Genomic DNA, 25,475 nt, shown 5'->3' on the forward strand with positions numbered 1-25,475 from the left:
CATGTCTACACCTGTGTTCTGAACCACCCAGATGTAAAGGGGAAAAGAGAGACAGAACACACTGCAAAGAAAAAAAAATGGTCTCAGAACTTCTCTTATCCCTCTATTGAGATGCATTAGTACTTTGGGCCACCTGTACTGTTATGACCTGGTGGTCAGGACAATAATGGACCTGGTGGATAAGAGCACACGGAATGACCTGATAGTTACTGATAATATAGGACGAGCTCTGGGACGTGGGAACTCTGCTGACCGCAATCCCTAAACCTATCAAACACACTAGAAATAGCCGTGGATTGCGCCTAACGCTCCCTATGCAACTCGGCACAGCCTAAGAAACTAGCTAGCCCTGAAGATAGAAAAATAAAGCCTACCTTGCCTCAGAGAAATTCCCCAAAGGAAAAGGCAGCCCCCCACATATAATGACTGTGAGTAAAGATGAAAATACAAACACAGAGATGAAATAGATTTAGCAAAGTGAGGCCCGACTTACTGAACAGACCGAGGATAGGAAAGGTTACTTTGCGGTCAGCACAAAAACCTACAAAAAGACCACGCAGAGGGCGCAGAAAGACCCTCCGCACCGACTTACGGTGCGGAGGTGCTCCCTCTGCATCCCAGAGCTTCCAGCAAGCAAGACAACAAATTAAATAGCAAGCTGGACAGAAAAATAGCAAACCAAAGAAATACAAGCTGGAACTTAGCTTCTGATGGGAAGACAGGTCACAAGAATGATCCAGGAGTGAACTAGACCAATACTGGAACATTGACAGGTGGCCTGGAGCAAAGATCTAAGTGGAGTTAAATAGAGCAGCCAGTTAACGAATTAACCTCGTCACCTGTGAAAGGAAACTCAGAAACACCCACAGCCACCAGAGAAAGTCCATGGACAGAACCAGCCGAAGTACCATTCATGACCACAGGAGGGAGCCCGACAACAGAATTCACAACAATGGCCCTAGCGGGCGCCACACAGTCCTCCGTCATTGTCCTTAGTACTGACTAACAGAAATGTGTACTATAGAGACAGATGTGGCACTCGCTGTGGTATCTATGAAAAAAAGAATACCAATCCCATGTCAGCATCATTCACATGGATGTTGAGAACTTACTCTCTTAGTGATCATAGAATCACCTGTTATAAAGGTCTTTTTGCCCTTTTCTTCAACAAGGATTTTCAAAGTGAAAAGGCCAACAAGGGCCACTTCTCTGTGTTTGCCTAAATGAATAACAACCCATATCCCAACAGATTATTTTCTCAGTCATCACTTATGGGACTATCCACCATTACTTACAATTGCTAGTAATTAGTGATGAGCGAATATACTCGTTACTCGAGATTTCTCGAGCACGCTCGGGTGACCTCCGAGTATTTTTTAGTGCTCGGAGATTTCGATTTCATCGCCGCAGCTGAATGATTTACATCTGTTAACCAGCTTGATTACATGTGGGGATTTCCAAGCAACCAGGCAACCCCCACATGTACTTATGCTGGCTAACAGATGTAAATCATTCAGCTGTGGCGATGAAAACTAAATCTCCGAGCACTAAAAAATACTCGGAGGTCACCCGAGCGTGCTCGTGAGATCTCGAGTAACGAGTATATTCGCTCATCACTACTAGTAATGTTTTTGTGCCAAAGAATCTCACCTGACAAAAGGACCCCAAGCTCATCTTCGTCCCATTACCTATACAAAGTTTCCCCTGTCCTCCAACTGTCCATATTACCATAGAACTAATGAAGAACACTCCTAAATGCCCAGCTGCCTTTTAATTCAACAAGGTATGGAAGGATAGGGCCAAAGAAAGGGAACTCATCCTATTATCTGACTAATGAACTTTAGCTGACCTCATTCTCCTGTATAGAATGGACCTACACTGTCTCCATCTCCCTACCAACGCAATAGTACCAAAGAATATACAGTATAGGGAGCCCTAATGTCAGGTCTCATCAACAAGTGTTGAGACGAAGGACTAGCCATCTCCTCTATACTCTCCTTTGAAAACTAGCCGGTTCGTATGTGTATTCTAGAGCAGTTTTACCATATTTCTTTCAAGTTTGATTCCTAAAAGTACCAAACTCTTATAAAATCATGATTGGTTTAGCATTTTTTTACAATGGGATTATATAGACCGTCTAGAAAGATGTCATTAAATTAAAATGAAGCAACATGCTGGGAAGTGACCTTTTTGAGAGAAAGGGCTTATAGAAAAGGCCCAGCTAATCAATATCAGGGGTAGCAGACCATGAGATCCACAATGGTGACTGTTTAAGGGAATCTGAAAAATGGGAAATCCCCAGGAAGTCCAAGTGCGTAGACGGTCCTTGTTGTGAATTCTGTGGCAGAGCTCCCTCCTGTGGTCACAAGTGGTACTTCGGCTGATTCTCTCTGGGAGCTTCCGTTTGTGGAGGAAAGTGGTACTGCGGCTTCTGAGTTTCCTCCCTCAGGTGATCTGGTGAGGTCGTTAGGTGCTTCTCTACTTAACTCCACCTAATGCTTTGATCCTGGCTTCCTGTCAATGTTCCAGTGTTGGACTTGTTTTTCCCTGGATCATTCCTGTGGCCTGCTGCTCTGCATAGCTAAGTTCTTCTTTGCTATTTGTTTGCTATTTTTTCTGTCCAGCTTGTCTATTTGTTTTGCTGGAAGCTCTGGGACGCAAAGGGTGTACCTCCGTGCCGTTAGTTCGGTACGGAGGGTCTTTTTGCCCCCTTTGCGTGGTTTTCTTTAGGGTTTTGTGTAGACCGCAAAGTTATCTTTCCTATCCTCGTTCTGTTAAGAAAGTCGGGCCTCACTTTGCTGAATCTATTTCATCCCTACGTTTGTCTTTTCACCTTTACTCACAGTCATTATATGTGGGGGGCTGTCTTTTCCTTTGGGGTATTTCTCTGAGGCAAGGTAGGCTTATTTTCTATCTTCAGGCTAGTTAGTTTCTCAGGCTGTGCCGAGTTGCATAGGTAGAGTTAGGCGCAATCCACGGCTGCCTCTAGTGTTGTTTGGAGAGGATTAGGGATTGCGGTCTGCAGAGTTCCCACGTCTCAGAGCTCGTACTATGATTTTGGGTTATTGTCAGATCACTGTATGTGCTCTGACCGCTATGTCCATTGTGATACTGAATTGCCTATCACAACAGTACAGGAAGCCGAAAGTGCTAATGATTCTCAATAGAGGGAAAAAAGAAGTTCTGAGACCATTTTTTTTTTTCTTTGCACTGTGTTTTGCCTTTTTTTTCCCCTAGACATTTGGGTGGTTCAGGACACAGGTGTAGCAATGGACATTAAAGGTCTGTCTTCATGTGTGGATCAGCTCACGGCAAGAGTTCAAAATATTCAAGATTTTGTGGTTCAGAATTCTTTGCTAGAACCGAGAATTCCTATTCCAGATTTGTTTTTTGGAGATAGAACTAAATTTCTGAGTTTCAAAAATAATTGTAAACTATTTCTGGCTTTGAAACCTCGCTCCTCTGGTGACCCAGTTCAACAGGTTAGGATCGTCATTTCTTTTTTGCGTGGCGACCCTCAGGACTGGGCGTTTTCTCTTGCGTCAGGAGATCCTGCATTGAGTAATATTGATGCATTTTTCCTGGCGCTTGGGTTGCTGTACGATGAGCCTAATTCAGTGGATCAGGCAGAAAAAAATTTGCTGGCTCTTTGTCAGGCTCAGGATGAGATAGAGGTATATTGTCAGAAATTTAGAAAGTGGTCCAAGCTCACTCAATGGAATGAAGGTGCGCTCGCAGCTATTTTCAGAAAAGGTCTCTCTGAAGCCCTTAAGGATGTCATGGTGGGATTTCCTATGCCTGCTGGTTTGAATGAGTCTATGTCTTTGGCCATTCAGATCGGTCGACGCTTGCGTGAGCGTAAATCTGTGCACCATTTGGCGGTATTACCTGAGCTTAAACCTGAGCCTATGCAGTGTGATAGGACTTTGACCAGAGTTGAACGGCAAGAACACAGACGTCTGAATGGGCTGTGTTTCTACTGTGGTGATTCCACTCATGCTATCTCTGATTGTCCTAAGCGCACTAAGCGGTTCGCTAGGTCTGCCACCATTGGTACAGTACAGTCAAAATTTCTTCTGTCCGTTACCTTGATCTGCTCTTTGTCATCGTATTCTGTCATGGCATTTGTGGATTCAGGCGCTGCCCTGAATTTGATGGACTTGGAGTATGCTAGGCGTTGTGGGTTTTTCTTGGAGCCCTTGCAGTGTCCTATTCCCTTGAGAGGAATTGATGCTACGCCTTTGGCCAAGAATAAGCCTCAATACTGGACCCAGCTGACCATGTGCATGGCTCCTGCACATCAGGAGGTTATTCGCTTTCTGGTATTGCATAATCTGCATGATGTGGTCGTGTTGGGGTTGCCATGGCTACAAGCCCATAATCCAGTATTAGATTGGAAATCCATGTCGGTGTCCAGCTGGGGTTGTCAGGGGGTACATGGTGATGTTCCATTTCTGTCAATTTCGTCATCCACCCCTTCTGAGGTTCCAGAGTTCTTGTCTGATTACCGGGATGTATTTGATGAGCCCAAGTCCGATACCCTACCTCCGCATAGGGATTGTGATTGTGCTATCGATTTGATTCCTGGTAGTAAATTCCCAAAAGGTCGACTGTTTAATTTATCCGTGCCTGAGCACGCCGCTATGCGCAGTTATGTGAAGGAATCCCTGGAGAAGGGGCATATTCGCCCGTCATCGTCGCCATTAGGAGCAGGGTTCTTTTTTGTAGCCAAGAAGGATGGTTCGCTGAGACCTTGTATAGATTACCGCCTTCTAAATAAGATCACGGTTAAATTTCAGTACCCCTTGCCATTGTTATCTGATTTGTTTGCTCAGATTAAGGGGGCTAGTTGTTTCACCAAGATAGATCTTCGTGGTGCGTATAATCTGGTGCGAATCAGGCGAGGCGATGAATGGAAAACTGCATTTAATACGCCCGAGGGTCATTTTGAGTATCTAGTGATGCCATTCGGACTTGCCAATGCTCCATCAGTGTTTCAGTCCTTTATGCATGACATCTTCCGAGAGTACCTGGATAAATTCCTGATTGTGTACTTGGATGACATTTTGATCTTCTCGGATGATTGGGAGTCTCATGTGAAGCAGGTCAGAACGGTTTTTCAGGTCCTGCGTGCTAATTCTTTGTTTGTGAAGGGATCAAAGTGTCTCTTTGGTGTGCAGAAGGTTTCATTTTTGGGGTTCATCTTTTCCCTTTCTACTATTGAGATGGATCCTGTTAAGGTCCAAGCCATCCATGATTGGACTCAGCCGACATCTCTGAAAAGTCTGCAAAAGTTCCTGGGCTTTGCTAATTTTTATCGTCGCTTCATCTGCAATTTTTCTAGTATTGCCAAACCATTGACCGATTTGACCAAGAAGGGTGCTGATGTGGTCAATTGGTCTTCTGCTGCTGTGGAGGCTTTTCAGGAGTTGAAGCGTCGTTTTTCTTCTGCCCCTGTGTTGTGTCAGCCAGATGTTTCTCTTCCGTTCCAGGTCGAGGTTGATGCTTCTGAGATTGGAGCAGGGGCTGTTTTGTCGCAGAGAGGTTCTGATTGCTCAGTGATGAAACCATGCGCTTTTTTTTCCAGGAAGTTTTCGTCTGCTGAGCGAAATTATGATGTGGGCAACCGAGAGTTGCTGGCCATGAAGTGGGCATTCGAGGAGTGGCGTCATTGGCTTGAAGGAGCTAAGCATCGCGTGGTGGTATTGACTGATCATAAGAACTTGACTTATCTTGAGTCTGCTAAGCGTTTGAATCCTAGACAGGCTCGTTGGTCGCTGTTTTTTGCCCGTTTTGACTTTGTGATTTCGTACCTTCCGGGCTCTAAAAATGTGAAGGCGGATGCTCTGTCTAGGAGTTTTGTGCCCGACTCTCCGGGTTTGTCTGAGCCGGCAGGTATCCTCAAGGAAGGAGTAATTGTGTCTGCCATCTCCCCTGATTTGCGGCGGGTGCTGCAAAAATTTCAGGCTAATAAACCTGATCGTTGTCCAGCGGAGAAACTGTTTGTCCCTGATAGGTGGACGAATAAAGTTATCTCTGAGGTTCATTGTTCGGTGTTGGCTGGTCATCCTGGAATCTTTGGTACCAGAGAGTTAGTGGCTAGATCCTTTTGGTGGCCATCTCTGTCGCGGGATGTGCTTACTTTTGTGCAGTCCTGTGGGATTTGTGCTCGAGCTAAGCCCTGCTGTTCTCGTGCCAGTGGGTTGCTTTTGCCCTTGCCGGTCCCGAAGAGGCCTTGGACACATATCTCTATGGATTTTATTTCAGATCTTCCCGTTTCTCAAAAGATGTCAGTCATTTGGGAGGTCTGTGATTGCTTTTCTAAGATGGTCCATCTGGTACCCTTGTCTAAATTGCCTTCCTCCTCTGATTTGGTGCCATTGTTCTTCCAGCATGTGGTTCGTTTACATGGCATTCCAGAGAATATCGTTTCTGACAGAGGTTCCCAGTTTGTTTCGAGGTTTTGGCGAGCCTTTTGTGGTAGGATGGGCATTGACTTGTCTTTTTCCTCGGCTTTCCATCCTCAGAATAATGGCCAGACCGAACGAACCAATCAGACCTTGGAAACTTATCTGAGATGCTTTGTTTCTGCTGATCAGGATGACTGGGTGTCCTTTTTGCCTTTGGCTGAGTTCTCCCTTAATAATCGGGCCAGCTCGGCTACCTTGGTTTCGCCATTTTTCTGCAATTCTGGGTTCCATCCTCGTTTCTCTTCAGGACAGGTTGAGTCTTCGGACTGTCCTGGTGTGGACACTGTGGTGGACAGGTTGCAGCAGATTTGGACTCATGTAGTGGACAATTTGACCTTGTCCCAGGAGAAGGCTCAACGTTTCGCTAATCGCAGACGCCGTGTGGGTCCCCGACTTCGTGTTGGGGATCTGGTTTGGTTATCTTCTCGTCATATTCCTATGAAGGTTTCCTCTCCTAAGTTTAAACCTCGTTTCATTGGTCCGTATAGGATTTCTGAGGTTCTTAATCCTGTGTCTTTTCGTCTGACCCTCCCAGATTCTTTTTCCATACATAACGTATTCCATAGGTCATTGTTGCGGAGATACGTGGCACCTATGGTTCCATCTGTTGACCCTCCTGCCCCGGTTTTGGTGGAGGGCGAATTGGAGTATATTGTGGAGAAGATTTTGGATTCTCGTGTTTCAAGACGGAAACTCCAGTATCTGGTTAAATGGAAGGGTTATGCTCAGGAAGATAATTCCTGGGTTTTTGCCTCTGATGTCCATGCTCCCGATCTTGTTCGTGCCTTTCATGTGGCTCATCTTGGTCGGCCTGGGGGCTCTGGTGAGGGTTCGGTGACCCCTCCTCAAGAAGGGGGTACTGTTGTGAATTCTGTGGCAGAGCTCCCTCCTGTGGTCACAAGTGGTACTTCGGCTGATTCTCTCTGGGAGCTTCCGTTTGTGGAGGAAAGTGGTACTGCGGCTTCTGAGTTTCCTCCCTCAGGTGATCTGGTGAGGTCGTTAGGTGCTTCTCTACTTAACTCCACCTAATGCTTTGATCCTGGCTTCCTGTCAATGTTCCAGTGTTGGACTTGTTTTTCCCTGGATCATTCCTGTGGCCTGCTGCTCTGCATAGCTAAGTTCTTCTTTGCTATTTGTTTGCTATTTTTTCTGTCCAGCTTGTCTATTTGTTTTGCTGGAAGCTCTGGGACGCAAAGGGTGTACCTCCGTGCCGTTAGTTCGGTACGGAGGGTCTTTTTGCCCCCTTTGCGTGGTTTTCTTTAGGGTTTTGTGTAGATCCTTCTTGTGACCTGTCTTCCCAGCAGAAGCTAAGTTCCTGCTAGTTTTTCTTTGGTTTGCTATTTTTCTGTCCAGCTTGCTATTTTTATTGTTGTCTTGCTTGCTGGAAGCTCTGGGACGCAGAGGGAGCGCCTCCGCACCGTGAGTCGGTGCGGAGGGTCTTTTTGCGCCCTCTGCATGGTCTTTTTGTAGGTTTTTGTGCTGACCGCAAAGCAACCTTTCCTATCCTCAGTCTGTTCAGTAAGTCGGGCCTCACTTTGCTGAATCTATTTCATCCCTACGTTTGTCTTTTCATCTTTACTCACAGTCATTATATGTGGGGGGCTGCCTTTTCCTTTGGGGTATTTCTCTGAGGCAAGGTAGGCTTATTTTCTATCTTCAGGCTAGTTAGTTTCTCAGGCTGTGCCTAGTTGCATAGGCAGAGTTAGGTGCAATCCACGGCTGCCTCTAGTGTTGTTTGGAGAGGATTAGGGATTGCGGTCTGCAGAGTTCCCACGTCTCAGAGCTCGTTCTATGACTTTGGGTTATTGTCAGATCACTGTATGTGCTCTGACCGCTATGTCCATTGTGATACTGAATTGCCTATCACAACAGGTCCTGCTGCTGTCATACACCTCGCTTTTTTCCAACCACTGTCAGTAACCTTCCTGCAGTCACATATCTTCATATGCTGCTCCTTCTGTCACAAGCCTCCCTGCTGTTACACACATAAACTTACGCTGCTCCTGTCACTAGCGTTCCTGCTGTCTCATGCTTCTTTCTACTTAAAAGTGTTGTCCAGGTTTGGGATGAAAGTTTGCAGTCACTTTATGTGACTGCATCTTACTGAATCCTCCCAGCGCGTGCACTGCGACAAGAACGAGAGGACATGTGACTGCAAGTATCCAATATGCTTATTTCTGGCTACATTCTGACTAGACTTACAAATGAATTGAGTGAAGCCACGAACATCTACTGTAGTTGAAATGTGACCAGTTGTATGTATACTGCGGTCACCTGAAACTCACTCTTGTCGCCGACACTGGAGAATCCTGACAGTACAAGGTGCACACACGGTGACTGCAGACTTTCATCACAAACCTGGACAACCCCTTAAAAGTCCTGATACACATTAAATAAAAGTTGACCAAACTCATGTATTTTGGCAGGATCTGCTGACAGTCTAATGTCTATAGGGGTGCTCCAGACTCTTCCCTGTGGATCTTTTGTTCAGTGAGAGATAAGACTCTGATAGATGAATCTGGCAGCAGCTCTCTTATAGAAAACACAAGAGCGCTTGACAGAGTAGAGCGCACCTGCCTAGGGGAGAGTTGGGAAAGATAGCTGTCAGCTGAACGATCTAACCTGCATGATCAGCTGTATGCCTTCCAGCACCCACATATTACAACACAGCTGCATGACAGTATCAAGACAATCCAGTGTAAACGAAGCCCAGACCAGACCCATGACTCAGCTGTGTAGAGCTAGCATGGGTTAAATGAATAAAGGTAAAAGAAACATGGGCTCCAAAGTTTAAGGGGGTTGGGAGAAGTGGGGGTGTGGATAATAGAGCAAGCCTGTATATTATCTGAGATTGGGTGAGGGCTATTATTCATCACAAGGCACCAAGAGCAAAGGTCCCGCCCTTTGGGGGTTCAAGTAAAGTTGAATTATGGAAACTGGTGGATGGGGGTCTTGTTGGGTCATTTCGACGAGTGGTGGTGAGGGGGTTCTTGGAGTTGGTAGCAAAACTGTGGTACATCGGGTGGATGGTAAGCTGCCCTTTATATTTTTATTTTGATTAATTGCCTGGCTAATTTTGGGACTCTTCAGGATGGGGTCCCTGGAAGTCGGTGTTATGGAAAAGGTTTTCTGGCAACAAAGGAGCCCCCCGAGTCGCATCTGGGGGAAATGCTGGATGGTTCATTATTATTTACTAGATAGTGGCCCGATTCTAACGCATCGGGTATTCTAGAATATGCATGTCCACGTAGTATATTGTCCAGCCACGTAGTATATTGCCCAGTCACGTAGTATATTGCCCAGCCACGTAGTATATTGCCCAGCCACGTAGTATATTGCCCAGCTACGTAGTATATTGCCCAGTCACGTAGTATATTGCCCAGTCACGTAGTATATTGCCCAGCCACATAGTATATTGCCCAGCCACGTAGTATATTGCCCAGCAACGTAGTATATTGCCCAGTCACGTAGTATATTGCCCAGCCACGTAGTATATTGCACAGCGACGGAGTATACAGCACAGAGCCACATAGTATACAGACTTAAAATAAAAAATAAACATATACTCACCTTCCGAAAGGGCGTTGAAGTCCTGGCCCTGTGTGCGGTGCGTGCGGCAGCTTCCTGTCCCAGGGTTGGTATGGGTGCAGGACCTGTGATGACGTCGCGGTCACATGACTGTGACGTCATGGCAGGTCCTTCTCGCATACCATCCTTGCCACCGGAGCCTGCCGCTTGCATGGGGCGGTCACCGGAGCGTCGCGAGGAGCGAGAAAGGCGGCGGAAGATATAGATAGTATATAATGATTTTTTATTTTTTTACTATTTTTAACATTAGCTCTTTTGACTATTGATGCTGCATACGCAACATCAATAGTAAAAAGTTGGTCACACGGGGTTAATAGCTGCATTAATGGAGTGTGTTACACCGTGGTCCATTAACGCTGGCATTAACCCTGTGTGAGGGCTGACTGGAGGGGATTATGGAGCGGGCACTGACTGCGGGGAGGAAGGAGCGGCCATTTTTCCACCGGACTGTGCCGGTCGTTGATTGGTCGTGGCTGTTTTGCCACGACCAATCAGTGACTTGCATTTCCATGACAGACAGAGGCCGCGACCAATGAATATCAGTGACAGACAGAAAGACAGACAGACAGAAAGACGGAAGTGACCCTTAGACAATTATATAGTAGATTGGTTTTTGCCATGTTTTGGAGCTCCAAGAACCTCCATACTGACAAGTTATTTATTGTTGTAATGATTGTATAATAAAAGGCCTATTTGGCCAATTAATCCAAAGAAAGGAGGTACGAGTGTTTATCGGGTCAGGATACGTGGAAGTTGGGTCATGTTGTGAAATGGCTGGATGACAGCAGGGCCCATCTGGTTGTGGGCCACCGTGTCTGCTACGTTATTAACAGAATCAGTGTTCTCAAGACACCCATACTGTTAAGAGTTGTGACGGAGGTGTCATTAGAAATATTGGTCTTGTAGTAAATCTAACTTTCCTCCATGCAAGGTAATGTTAGTCATATATATCTCATCAGGTGCTTGGGGATGGGGACAGCATGGGCCTGTGTGATTTCAAATGCCAGGACTGAATTTCAGTCCCAGTCTGTACCTGGATGATAGTAAGGTGGCAGTCAGAGGGAATCTTCTACAATACTGCAGTCAAGAGCCGACTTTCCTGTGAGAGCCAATCAAAGTCTCTGAATGGTTCTCACTGAGAGTAAAATGATACTGTTCAGCAAAACCTCGGCCTACCCAGCCAAAACCCGGCCCACGCAGTGATTTCATTGGCTGGCTGCAGGTATGGGGAAGATTTTGGCCACGGGTGGGCGGGGTTTTATCTTAAAACTGTGTTTATCTGGGGTGAACACATATTTATTAGGGATTCATTTGGGATCCAAAAGAGCCATTCTTTTAACTGAGTGGAACCAAGTGATCCAGATCTCCAAAAAGAGCCCATAATCACTGTACAACTCAGCCCTCAGGTGTCCAGCGCAAGACAGTAACAGGGCATTCCTGAAGTCGTCTCTACATCCCCCACATGTCATAGACTGCACAGATTGTAAGGAAGCTTAGCTCAACCCATTTCCTATTGGCTGATACCTTTCCATCCTTCATGCTTATTGTTCACTTCGGCTGTCACTCATTTAGGAACCCCCGCACCCTCTTTCCTCACAACCCCCTGTAATAACACAGAGTATCCATACATTGCTGCTATTCAGAGAAATCAGAGTATTGGGGCACTGCAGTCATTGACCGGGTATTAATGGCGTAAAATAGACAAAAACTCAGGTGACGTCCGATAAGTCTGGGTGACTTCACAAGCCTAGGAAATCCCTACAGCAGGAGGAAAGTATTATCATCAAACCAGCGGATAAGGGAGGAGCTATAGTGGTTATGGATAAACTTCTCTATAGGAATGAGATATACCGCCAACTCAGTGACACGACCACATATAAAAAACTTCCTCACAACCCCACAACTAATATTCAAAATACCATTCAGACAACTTTAGAAAATTTTCAGTCCCGTGGTATTCTTGATTGTAAAACACGAGAGTTCCTAACAAAAAAACATCCTATCACACCAGTTTTTTACATCCCACCTAAGATACATAAGAGTCTACAAAATCCACCCGGTAGACCTATTGTAGCGTCCACAGACTCCATTTTGGCCCCTATATCCATCTATCTGTAGACAATCCTGACACCTCTTATCAGGAATACCAGTTCATTTTTACTAGATACCGGAGCGTTCCTTGAAATCGTTAAGAGCATTACACCCATCCCTCCAGACAGCCTCTTAGTCTCTTTCGACGTTAAAGATTTGTATACGTCAATACCCCACACAAATGGTATACAATCTACCCGTTGGCTTCTCTCCACTAGTGATATGGATCCTGATCTTATTGACCTATGCAGTGACCTTTTGTCTATTGTTCTTCACAACAATTTTTTCCTGTTTGAAGATACCTACTATCTCCAGATACGGGGCTCAGCTATGGGCTCGAATGTGGCACCTCCTTACGCGAATGCCTATATGGCCCATTTCGAAAACACATCTATATATGCCCATGAACTCTTCCAGAACCATGTCTTGACATAGAAGCGCTATATAGACGATGTCTTCTGTATCTGGAGGGGTGGTCTTGACTCTTTACAAGATTTTTTTCAATTCCTTAGAACATCGTGGCCCGGATTGGACTTCACCATGACACATGATCCTTACCAAATTAGCTTCCTAGACACCTTAATCATTAAGGACACCAATGGTAATCTTTCAACAGATCTATACTCCAAACCCACGGACCGTAACAGTTTGTTGCACTATGACAGTTTCCATCCTAGAAATATGAAAAAATCCATCCCTAAATCACAGCTACATAGAGTCAACAAAATCGTCTCTGATCCCATTATCAGAGTACAGAGGACATCAGAGATGAAGTCCAAATTCCGAGAGAGAGGGTATCCCCCTCGTTTCCTGGATACCGTTAATCCCAACGATACCACAAGGGAAAGAGATTCTGCTATGTCACGTATCCCATTTGTGCACCAATACCATCCCGCGGCATACAGACTACACAAAACCATCCGCCAACATTGGCATATTCTCCAAACAGCATTCACCATGGTGAAAGAGTTCCAAAACCCTTTTCTTCCGTGTTTTAAACGACCTCGCAACATTAAGGACAATCTGGTTCGTGCCGACATAGGCCCTACACACCCTGGGTCATCCCAGCGATTCTTGAGTAATCCAAAAACGGGTACTTTTCCTTGTCTCAGCTGTAACCAGTGCAATAATGTTATTAAGGGCAATAGCATTCACCATCCACATACTGGGAAAAGATATCAAGTTAACGGCTTCTTCACGTGCAATACCAATTTTGCAGTATATCTTATTAAATGCCCCTGCGGTTTGTTGTACGTAGGTGAGACCACCCAACCGGTTAAATCACGGATATCTAAGCACAAATCCACTATCCGGTGTAAGAATCTTTTGCTTCCCCTTCCATCACACTTTATTGAAAAGGGTCATAATTTGTCACAATTAAAATTTCAAATCATAGAACAAGTTACACCACCTAGACGTGGCGGGGATCGCATCTCTATGCTTAAACGTAGGGAGGCATACTGGATCCATGAGCTCAATACCCTCACCCCTAGAGGACTTAACAGGGACTATGAATTAATGTCCTTTATGTAATTAGTGTCATTTTGAGAGCCGGATGATACATGTGTCTCTGCTATTTATCATGCAACTTGTTTTCACCATCATTTATAACTTTACAGCCGTTCCCCTGGAACAGAAGAATTTTACATGTTGGGAACCATACATGATGTCCTTATACCAGGTCTTTTCATACGTACTTTGGGATTCTATCCCTGACATCATTCTCTGTTATACCATGGGCATTATTTTACCCAGAGGGGTCTTTACCCCCTTGTCTCATATAGACATGATATTAAGCAGTGTGGTTTTTTTAGTAATAGTACATTTATGTTTAGCATGTAACCAAATTTTGGGATTTGTAGTAGTCATGCCTTTTGGTAGAGTTACTGCATTTATATGTACATATTTCTACACTATGATATGCCTTTAGCAATTTTGGTTTCTTTATTATGTACCATGTGTGGCCCTAGTACCATCATATACTAATTATAGTTTTGTTTTCAAAGAACCGTCCATTTTGATTCCATGCTTCTGCTGCCTGTGACACTCCACGGCCACCCGCACAGCGATTCACCGCTTTCTCTTCTGGAACGCACCTCCATCTTCATTCTCCTCTATGGATCGCACATGTTACCGCCCCTTATGGCCAGCTGACACCGGCGTCATCACCGCTTTCTTCTCTGGAACGCACCTCCATCTTCTTTTTCCACTGTGGAACGCACATGTTACCGCCCCCTGTGGCCAGCTGACACCGGCGTCATCACCGCCCCGCCCCTTTTCCGGACCACATTCCGGCTGCTACTGCGCGCCTTTTCATTCTCTATTTATAGCTTAACTAGGCACATTACCACACACTCCTCCTTGCGGTGGACTCCGCGGAGACTTATACTTTCTGTGCGCTGGTAAGTTCTTTGGATCAGGTTTTACCTATACTAGTCCCACCTATTGCCCATGTGTCAGGCCTTCCCAGCAGCCGTTCGGCTTACGTATATATACTTTTTACCCTTATAGATCGGCGTTCTAGTTTTTCAGCCGTAGGGTTCCTTCCTTTGGCCTATCCATCTTACCGGGTATGTACCCCTGTCGTAGTCAGTTGGCACTCTACTATATTAAATTATAAATTTTCTACCGATATATACCCCCTGTTTTACTCAGCATATTCTCCTCTATAGACTTTTCCCTGCTACCTTATCTGGTTCAAGCTACCAGAACTATCTAATTGGTATGTACCCTCATGCTAGTACTACGTTTAGTCTCACATAGCACACTGTAACGACACTACAGCTGTATAGGTCATTATTATATTTCCATTCTCTATAGATGCAATTTATTGTACTCCATATTGGGGCTCATCCATACATACAGGTGTACTTAGGTAGGTCTCCTATCATTTACTATACCCACCCCTTCCCCCACCCTCGCTCCACTGCCATACTACTCTAGTCTTCTCCTTGCCTTGCCACTGTATATATTTTTCTAGTCCCACACTGGTACTTATGTTCTATTCTTGTGGTTCCTTGCACATACAACAATCTGCAGCTTTACTCTAACATAGACGCGGTTTTGCTGATTGTACTCCATGATTGTATATCTCTTTACGTCTTATGACTTTTTGTTCTCGTGATGTATATACTTCTGTTGTTTTGTTATCACTATGTCCTATTTTGTTACACTCCCAGTTTTGTTAATATATATTTTTTGTTCTGTATATAATTTTCTTTCTAGCACACTGATGAAGGTCAAGAGTTGACCGAAACGTTTGTGACTTTGTATGTAATAAACCCCTTTATTTTGCATCACAATCTCTTGGAGTGTGCTAGTCACTTGTTATCTATACGTCAAGGTTTGGGCACCTATTGACTGTGCACCTCCCTTCTCGGCTGTGCTTTGCTTCTTCTATATCACTATATTTTCCCGTATGTTCAGCACGCTGATATTGTCATGTCAGCCCTAACGTTCTCATACAATCCGGAGGAGACATCCAACATCATCGCCTTATCTAAGATCCCGAGCGACTTCCTTAAGATCCCCCCCTGCGAAACAAGGGGCAGGGATTGGGAGCGCGAACTTCGACGCTGCACTAATCTTGAATTGCACGGGGCCACTCTAACTGAGTATCTTAAAGCCCAGAGGATTCCTCGGGGCTTAAGAGTTGCACTGCGTCCCACCCTTTTTAGTAATTCAATAGAATTTTGTACCAAGTTTGAACTTATACTGAATAAATGCTCTTTTGATCTTATGGTTCTCACATTAGAACATTTACACAAGGAGATTTCTACAACCCAAGAACAAATCAAAAGTATCGAAAATCAACTCTCCTCAACTTTATCGGTGGACGATTTCAACGCCCTCAAAAAGAAGATTGAGTCCAACATTACCCAACATCGTCGTGACATTGAACTCAAGAAGAGAACTAAGTTTCAGAGGGACCTTGAGGACTACGAACAAAATAGAGTTTATCAATGGCAAGACAAATCCACAATCAGAAAGCCCTCCAGACAGGATGGATATCGCTCATCCATGGACTACACTACCTCCGATTCGGACCCAGAGCGACCAGCCAGATACCCCTACCCAGGTCCTTTTTTAGACCGACCAAAACGACAGGGGAAAAGAAGAGGACTAGACGGGGGCTCCACTGGACCACAAAACATGGACTTCACGAGAGTAACACGGTCACAGGTATACAACCATTAGTTGTGAATATTTCCTCTAAATCCCTAGGAGTGGCTGAATATAGCGCCTTACAAAAAGGCCTATCCTTCTGTCCTAGCTACAGACACAATACATTTCAAATGGACATGGACTTACAAAAGTTTTATAGATCTCTAAGGTTGAAAGTACACTTCTCTAATACTGACCAGTTGGTACCCTCCAGCTCACAAACCCCTCCATCTATAGGGATCACAGCAGCTAGCCTTGGTCTGAGAGACAAAAGTACATATCAGCCACCGAAAGGATCACACCCCCTAGAGACTTTTATCCAATTTGTTGATAGTTCTTTCCAAAAATTACGTAATGATATCGATAAAGGTAAGATCCATTACCCCTCCAATCTTTCAACAATTGAGCGCCAAGCCCTGAAATCCCTACAGCAGGAGGAAAGTATTATCATCAAACCAGCGGATTAGGGAGGAGCTATAGTGGTTATGGATAAACTTTTCTATAGGAATGAGATATACCGCCAACTCAGTGACATGACCACATATAAAAAACTTCCTCACAACCCCACAACTAATATTCAAAATACCATTCAGACAACTTTAGAAAATTTTCAGTCCCGTGGTATTCTTGATTGTAAAACACGAGAGTTCCTAACAAAAAACATCCTATCACACCAGTTTTTTACATCCTACCTAAGATACATAAGAGTCTACAAAATCCACCCGACAGACCTATTATAGCGTCCACAGACTCCATTTTGGCCCCTATCTCCATCTATCTGGAGAAAATCCTGACACCTCTTATCAGGAATACCAGTTCATTTTTACTAGATACCGGAGCGTTCCTTGAAATCGTTAAGAGCATTACACCCATCCCTCCGGACAGCCTCTTAGTCTCTTTCGACGTTAAAGATTTGTATACGTCAATACCCCACACAAATGGTATACAATCTACCCGTTGGCTTCTCTCCACTAGTGATATGGATCCTGATCTTATTGACCTATGCAGTGACCTTTTGTCTATTGTTCTTCACAACAATTTTTTCCTGTTTGAAGATACCTACTATCTCCAGATACGGGGCTCAGCTATGGGCTTGAATGTGGCACCTCCTTACGCGAATGCCTATATGGCCCATTTCGAAAACACATCTATATATGCCCATGAACTCTTCCAGAACCATGTCTTGACATGGAAGCGCTATATAGACGATGTCTTCTGTATCTGGAGGGGTGGTCTTGACTCTTTACAAGATTTTTTTCAATTCCTTAGAACATCGTGGCCCGGATTGGACTTCACCATGACACATGATCCTTACCAAATTAGCTTCCTAGACACCTTAATCATTAAGGACACCAATGGTAATCTTTCAACAGATCTATACTCCAAACCCACGGACCGTAACAGTTTGTTGCACTATGACAGTTTCCATCCTAGAAATATGAAAAAATCCATCCCTAAATCACAGCTACATAGAGTCAACAAAATCGTCTCTGATCCCATTATCAGAGTACAGAGGACATCAGAGATGAAGTCCAAATTCCGAGAGAGAGGGTATCCCCCTCGTGTCCTGGATACCATTAATCCCAACGATACCACAAGGGAAAGAGATTCTGCTATGTCACGTATCCCATTTGTGCACCAATACCATCCCACGGCATACAGACTACACAAAACCATGCGCCAACATTGGCATATTCTCCAAACAGCATTCCCCATGGTGAAAGAGTTCCAAAACCCTTTTCTTCCGTGTTTTAAACGACCTCGCAACATTAAGGACAATCTGGTTCGTGCCGACATAGGCCCTACACACCCTGGGTCATCCCAGCGATTCTCGAGTAATCCAAAAACGGGTACTTTTCCTTGTCTCAGCTGTAACCAGTGCAATAATGTTATTAAGGGCAATAGCATTCACCATCCACATACTGGGAAAAGATATCAAGTTAACGGCTTCTTCACGTGCAATACCAATTTTGCAGTATATCTTATTAAATGCCCCTGCGGTTTGTTGTACGTAGGTGAGACCACCCAACCGGTTAAATCACGGATATCTAAGCACAAATCCACTATCCGGTGTAAGAACCTTTTGCTTCCCCTTCCATCACACTTTATTGAAAAGGGTCATAATTTGTCACAATTAAAATTTCAAATCATAGAACAAGTTACACCACCTAGACGCGGCGGGGATCGCATCTCTATGCTTAAACGTAGGGAGGCATACTGGATCCATGAGCTCAATACCCTCACCCCTAGAGGACTTAACAGGGACTATGAATTAATGTCCTTTATGTAATTAGTGTCATTTTGAGAGCCGGATGATACATGTGTCTCTGCTATTTATCATGCAACTTGTTTTCACCATCATTTATAACTTTACAGCCGTTCCCCTGGAATAGAAGAATTTTACATGTTGGGAACCATACATGATGTCCTTATACCAGGTCTTTTCATACGTACTTTGGGATTCTATCCCTGACATCATTCTCTGTTATACCATGGGCATTATTTTACCCAGAGGGGTCTTTACCCCCTTGTCTCATATAGACATGATATTAAGCAGTGTGGTTTTTTTTAGTAATAGTACATTTATGTTTAGCATGTAACCAAATTTTGGGATTTGTAGTAGTCATGCCTTTTGGTAGAGTTACTGCATTTATATGTACATATTTCTACACTATGATATGCCTTTAGCAATTTTGGTTTCTTTATTATGTACCATGTGTGGCCCTAGTACCATCATATACTAATTATAGTTTTGTTTTCAAAGAACCGTCCATTTTGATTCCATGCTTCTGCTGTCTGTGACACTCCACGGCCACCCGCACAGCGATTCACCGCTTTCTCTTCTGGAACGCACCTCCATCTTCATTCTCCTCTATGGATCGCACATGTTACCGCCCCTTATGGCCAGCTGACACCGGCGTCATCACCGCTTTCTTCTCTGGAACGCACCTCCATCTTCTTTTTCCACTGTGGAACGCACATGTTACCGCCCCCTGTGGCCAGCTGACACCGGCGTCATCACCGCCCCGCCCCTTTTCCGGACCACATTCCGGCTGCTACTGCGCGCCTTTTCATTCTCTATTTATAGCTTAACTAGGCACATTACCACACACTCCTCCTTGCGGTGGACTCCGCGGAGACTTATACTTTCTGTGCGCTGGTAAGTTCTTTGGATCAGGTTTTACCTATACTAGTCCCACCTATTGCCCATGTGTCAGGCCTTCCCAGCAGCCGTTCGGCTTACGTATATATACTTTTTACCCTTATAGATCGGCGTTCTAGTTTTTCAGCCGTAAGGTTCCTTCCTTTGGCCTATCCATCTTACCGGGTATGTACCCCTGTCGTAGTCAGTTGGCACTCTACTATATTAAATTATAAATTTTCTACCGATATATACCCCCTGTTTTACTCAGCATATTCTCCTCTATAGACTTTTCCCTGCTACCTTATCTGGTTCAAGCTACCAGAACTATCTAATTGGTATCTACCCTCATGCTAGTACTACGTTTAGTCTCACATAGCACACTGTAACGACACTACAGCTGTATAGGTCATTATTATATTTCCATTCTCTATAGATGCAATTTATTGTACTCCATATTGGGGCTCATCCATACATACAGGTGTACTTAGGTAGGTCTCCTATCATTTACTATACCCACCCCTTCCCCCACCCTCGCTCCACTGCCATACTACTCTAGTCTTCTCCTTGCCTTGCCACTGTATATATTTTTCTAGTCCCACACTGGTACTTATGTTCTATTCTTGTGGTTCCTTGCACATACAACAATCTGCAGCTTTACTCTAACATAGACGCGGTTTTGCTGATTGTACTCCATGATTGTATATCTCTTTACGTCTTATGACTTTTTGTTCTCGTGATGTATATACTTCTGTTGTTTTGTTATCACTATGTCCTATTTTGTTAATATATATTTTTTGTTCTGTATATAATTTTCTTTCTAGCACACTGATGAAGGTCAAGAGTTGACCGAAACGTTTGTGACTTTGTATGTAATAAACCCCTTTATTTTGCATCACAATCTCTTGGAGTGTGCTAGTCACTTGTTATCCATAATCACTGTACAACTCAGCCCTCAGGTGTCCAGCGCAAGACAGTAACAGGGCATTCCTGAAGTCGTCTCTACATCCCCCACATGTCATAGACTGCACAGATTGTAAAGAAGCTTAGCTCAACCCATTTCCTATTGGCTGATACCTTTCCATCCTTCATGCTTATTGTTCACTTCGGCTGTCACTCATTTAGGAACCCCCGCACCCTCTTTCCTCACAACCCCCTGTAATAACACAGAGTATCCATACATTGCTGCTATTCAGAGAAATCAGAGTATTGGGGCACTGCAGTCATTGACCGGGTATTAATGGCGTAAAATAGACAAAAACTCAGGTGACGTCCGATAAGTCTTGGTGACTTCACAAGCCTAGGAATCGATTTTGCTCTGAGTTCTAGACTTTGAATGGCATTGTACAATTAAGTAATGAGTACATTCCATCTTCTCTCCTCTAGATATAATCTGCATACAAAGTTGAGTCATTGATTTGGAGTGATGGTCATTATTATTTTCGTCCAAGAATGCAAATCACTAATATTCAAATCTATGTAAAATCTATGCATCTTGTAAGATCAAGATACAGAGTCAAAAAATGTGGAGATAGCAGGTATATAGCCATACCATATGAGAAATTCACAGAGGACATGAAAAGAGGTTTAAGGTATTTAATTTCAAGTCATAATTATATTATAATAATAACACCAAAAAGTCTAACTTAACCCAATGACATAATGCCATATACCAAACCGTGTGGAGGGCTATAAGTATAAAGACCATAAGTATATAGAAAATAGAAAGAGCCCAATATACCTTCTAGAAATCGTGGTGGCGTTCCCTCACCTCGACGCGCGTTTCGCAGCTGGTTTCTTTATCTGTGCACTTTGTAGTCACTATTGTTATCTGATGGTATACTTGATAAGAGCCATTTATGAGTAGGAGTATGGCATGCTTTCCACTAGTCTTTCACACTGCTTTTGGCACAAAAATGTAAGCAGTCCTTCTTTGTTTGATGGCTTGTGACTATCCATCATCCTCATGATTACATTCCAGAGGTTTTCACTGGGGTTCAGGTCTGGAGATTGGGCTGCCCATGACAGGGTTTTGATGTGGTGGTCTCTAAATTTTTGCCAGAGCTGTATATGTCTAAATCAGTACAGGATAAGTAATGTAATGTATGTACACAGTGACTCCACCAGCAGAATAGTGAGTGCAGCTCTGGAGTATAATACAGGATGTAACTCAGGATCAGTACAGGATAAGTAATGTAGTGTATGTACTCAGTGACTCCACCAGCAGAATAGTGAGTACAGCTCTGGAGTATAATACAGGATAAGTAATGTAATGTGTGCGCACAGTGACTCCACCAGCAGAATAGTGAGTGCAGCTCTAGAGTATAGAGGATGTAACTCAGGATCAGTACAGGATATGTAGTGTATGTACTCCACCAGCAGAATTGTGAGTACAGCACTGGAGTATAATACAAGATGTAACTCAGGATCAGTACAGGATAAGTAATGTAATGTATGTGCACAGTGACTGCACCAGCGTAATAGTGAGTGCTGCTCTAGAATATAATACAGGATGTAACTCAGGATCAGTACAGGATAAGTAATGTAATGTATGTACACAGTGACTCCACCAGCAGAATAGTGAGTGCAGCTCTGGAGTATAATACAGGATGTAACTCTGGATCAGTACAGGATAAGTAATGTAATGTATGTACACAGTGACCCCTCCAGCAGGATAGTGAGTGCAGCTCTGGAGTATAATACAGGATGTAACTCAGAATTAATACAGTATAAGTAATATAATACCTTTACCAAATGACTCAACTTTCTATGTAGACTATATCTATATACAAATTGTAAAATGTGTCTCCACTGAAATTTTTCTTACCTTATTGATGATATTCCTTATAGTCCTTGAAGAAGATTCACATTGGCAAACACTTGACAGCACCACCAGAAGTGTCTAAAATGACAAAAATGTGTAACAGTGAGCCCTACATAAAGCATATTTTACCTGGTAAAGTTAGGGATGAATAATCATTATAACTGCTCTGGTCTACAACCCATGAGTTTCGAACTATTGCAATACTACAACTCCCAATATTCTTTAGGTTTTTTCAGTATTATGCACTATATGCATATAAAGGTGTGGCCTTTTTTTTCTTTGAGCTGGACATTATATTCAGGTGGCCCTCCATGGCTGTGTGTCTACTAGCCGGATTCAGCGCTTCTCAGCCCTTATTCATATGCATGTCACTTGACAAATGATAAGGTTTAATACTAGGGGTTAGGACCGTCCTGAATAGGGTCACCGTGGCGTGGTGGGTCGGCTATTACATTATTTATCAAAATTCTTTTAACTTAGTGCCCTAAATTATTTTCATGCACTATTGGTGATTATGTACTGAAGGGTATTTGCTTATTATGCTTTTATCTTGAAATCAGTATGCTTGGAGAAATAGTTTGGAAGCAGCTGAAGAGGCAAAGATTGTCAATCCTTGTAATATAGCAAATTGTGAAGGCTTCCCCCCACCACCCTGGGGGATCGCCAATCTCTTCTATGTACAGGGGTCTTTTCAGAGACAATACAATAATGCAGGAACAGGTGTGACCCAACAATTGCTGAAGCGGGTCACATTTCAAAAAGGGTCATGAATCTCTTATGAAGATATCTGCGAGACATGAACAGGTTGGTGAAAATGTCATCTTCTGCACACCATAGACAGGTGACCCGGAGTAGTAAAACCATAGAGTAGGTTTTAGTCACTGCTTCTGCTGTCAGGTTTTTGAGGCTCTGTAGCTTGATTCTCGCTAGTGACAGCCACCCATGGCCGTTCGGGTTCATTGTTATTTATACAGTCACTACAAAGCCCACATTTTTTGTTCCACCTCAGTATTCCGATTTTCTGAGATGTTACCACATATTAAAAATTGTGTTTTCAGCTCACATTTCTAAGGTATAACTAAAGAATTGGTTCAGTACAAGCGTGCACCTTCAAGCGTGAACCTTCAAGTTCACTCAAGTCAAAGACAAAGCTCAGTTAAAGGGGTTTAGCAGAAAACATGGCTGTTTTCTTACAAAAACAGTGCTACAACTATCCACTGATAGTGTGGTATTGTGGCAAAATTTTGTTTCTTTATTAAATCCGAACTGCAATACTAGGCCTGTCCAACCTATGGAAAAGTATGGTGTTGTTCCAGGAAGAATGAAGTCATGTTTTCCTAATCCTGTACAATCCCTTTATTGATCACAGACAAGCCTGCCCCAAACAACCACAGAACAAATGTGCCACAGTGTATTCCTGTGCCATACTCTAACCCTCTACTTTCTCATTGATATGATCGTTTGATCACACAACCCCTTCATCCTTTCCTAGGTGAAAAGGGAACAGCACTTGTTGGGCATATCTACCCCTCAAATACAAACACCACCTTCAGATCCAAAAAGGCCAGTGCAAAAGTGGCCAACAAACCCTGTTAATTCAGTACTAATATAACAGTGCCTTCAAAGAGGTACGTTCTGCATAGGTTCATGCTGTCAATGGAATTGCTGTCTGCTGAGCTAGGGCCATTCCTATCATGTTCATCAAAGGATCCAACATGTACCATCTTTGACTAAGGAAGTTAGCTCAGAAATTAGTTAAAGAGGACCAAAATATGAATAAAACTGGGAAGAATAAAAGTGCAATAGGGTCTTATCCAACGAAAATAGGGTGTTTGTGAAAAAGTAAGATACACTCACCTTGCTGAGTTGCTTAATGGCAACACATGAACGACATGTAACATCTGATGCACAGAAAGCGGTCGAGAGTACGACCACTGGTATGAGGAAAACAATGGTGGGTATCCCTTATCTGCTGCTGAGATGAAATCCTTAAAATCAAATCATTTATTGGAACAGGTTTACAAGTCAACACATTTTGAGGTCACGCAGGACCTCTTCATCGAGACAAACGCTTTAACTTGTAAACCTGTTCAAATAAATGATTTGATTTTAAGGATTTCATCTCAGCAGCACATAAGTGATACCTCCCGTCATTTTTCTTTAAAAAGGACTAGTCACTTGTTAAACAAAAATGGTAATACCTTATGAAAAAACTCCCTGAGCACCCCTGATTCTGCTGCTATTTTCCTTTTGTGCTGTGTCAGTTAATTGCAGAGAAATTCCATCATTTTTTCCTTAAGCAAAACTTTTGCTTTACAGTCCAACTGGGCATTCATTTAGAGTCTTCCCCGGGGGCGTGTGCGTTCACCCCTCCCTCCCAGATGATGCCAGTCGAAGCTCAGTAGTAGCTGGATCACCTGCTGAGCTGTCATTGGCTGCATCTGCGAGGGAAGGATGAAAGCACACGCCCCCAGAGCAGACTCTGAAAGAATACCTGGTTGGACTGCACAGCAGAAATTTCACATACTGAACTACAAGAGAAAACAGTTTCAATATCTCTGTAATCTCAGGGGATCTCAGGGATTTTTAGATGGTATTAAAATCATATTTTTTAAAAAGTGCCAGGTCCTTTTAACATTACCCCAATCAATAATGCAAATATCCTCTTCATGGAGAAAGAGATCAGGGACTCCTAGAGATCAAGTGCCACCTAGTGAAAGTTGGAATCCTAAAAATCAATTCTAACCCTTTAAAGACCTTGACATAACACAAAATATAAAACCAAACCTACATCTTACCCCAAAAGAAAAATACTTTCATTTACAAACAGCTGTATCAGGATTCTTTCCGGTCATCAGTATAAAATAGAAGACTGGTTGACCAGGTGGGAAGTCTTCGAAGGATTTGTAGGGGTAAAGTTTTTAAGCAAACCGACAATTGGCATAGGGAGACTCATACGCCATTTAATGCTCCTTGGGCCTGACGAGGGGCACGATCCATAACAGCTGTCTGCTAGTGGAAGTCTTTCCTTTTTGTGTGCTGTTTGATAGTGCTTCCTGTACCAAGTCATGCTGCAAGGATTGATACTTCCAAAAGGTGGCACCAGAAATCCTAACCATGTGTTTATGGATAGGTAATTTGCATATGTCATTTCCCAGGAAGCCTTGCATGGCCCATAAGGATATTTGCCAGTCTG

The 25,475-nt window shown here is 43.6% G+C and overlaps 1 protein-coding gene across 2 annotated transcripts in view; it reads right to left on the reverse strand.

The window, feature by feature from the left end:
• The window catches only part of LOC138664477 (cadherin-like protein 26), a 170,260-nt gene that overhangs the window by 92,397 nt on the left and 52,388 nt on the right, over positions 1–25,475 (reverse strand). For both annotated transcript variants that reach the window (XM_069751209.1, XM_069751208.1), the window contains exon 2: positions 22,283–22,357. In XM_069751209.1, the coding sequence (XP_069607310.1) occupies positions 22,283–22,357 (75 nt within the window). The remainder of the gene's footprint in view (positions 1–22,282; positions 22,358–25,475) is intronic.

Source organism: Ranitomeya imitator, chromosome 2 (genome assembly GCF_032444005.1).
Source record: "Ranitomeya imitator isolate aRanImi1 chromosome 2, aRanImi1.pri, whole genome shotgun sequence".
Classification (NCBI taxonomy): Eukaryota; Metazoa; Chordata; class Amphibia; order Anura; family Dendrobatidae; genus Ranitomeya; species Ranitomeya imitator.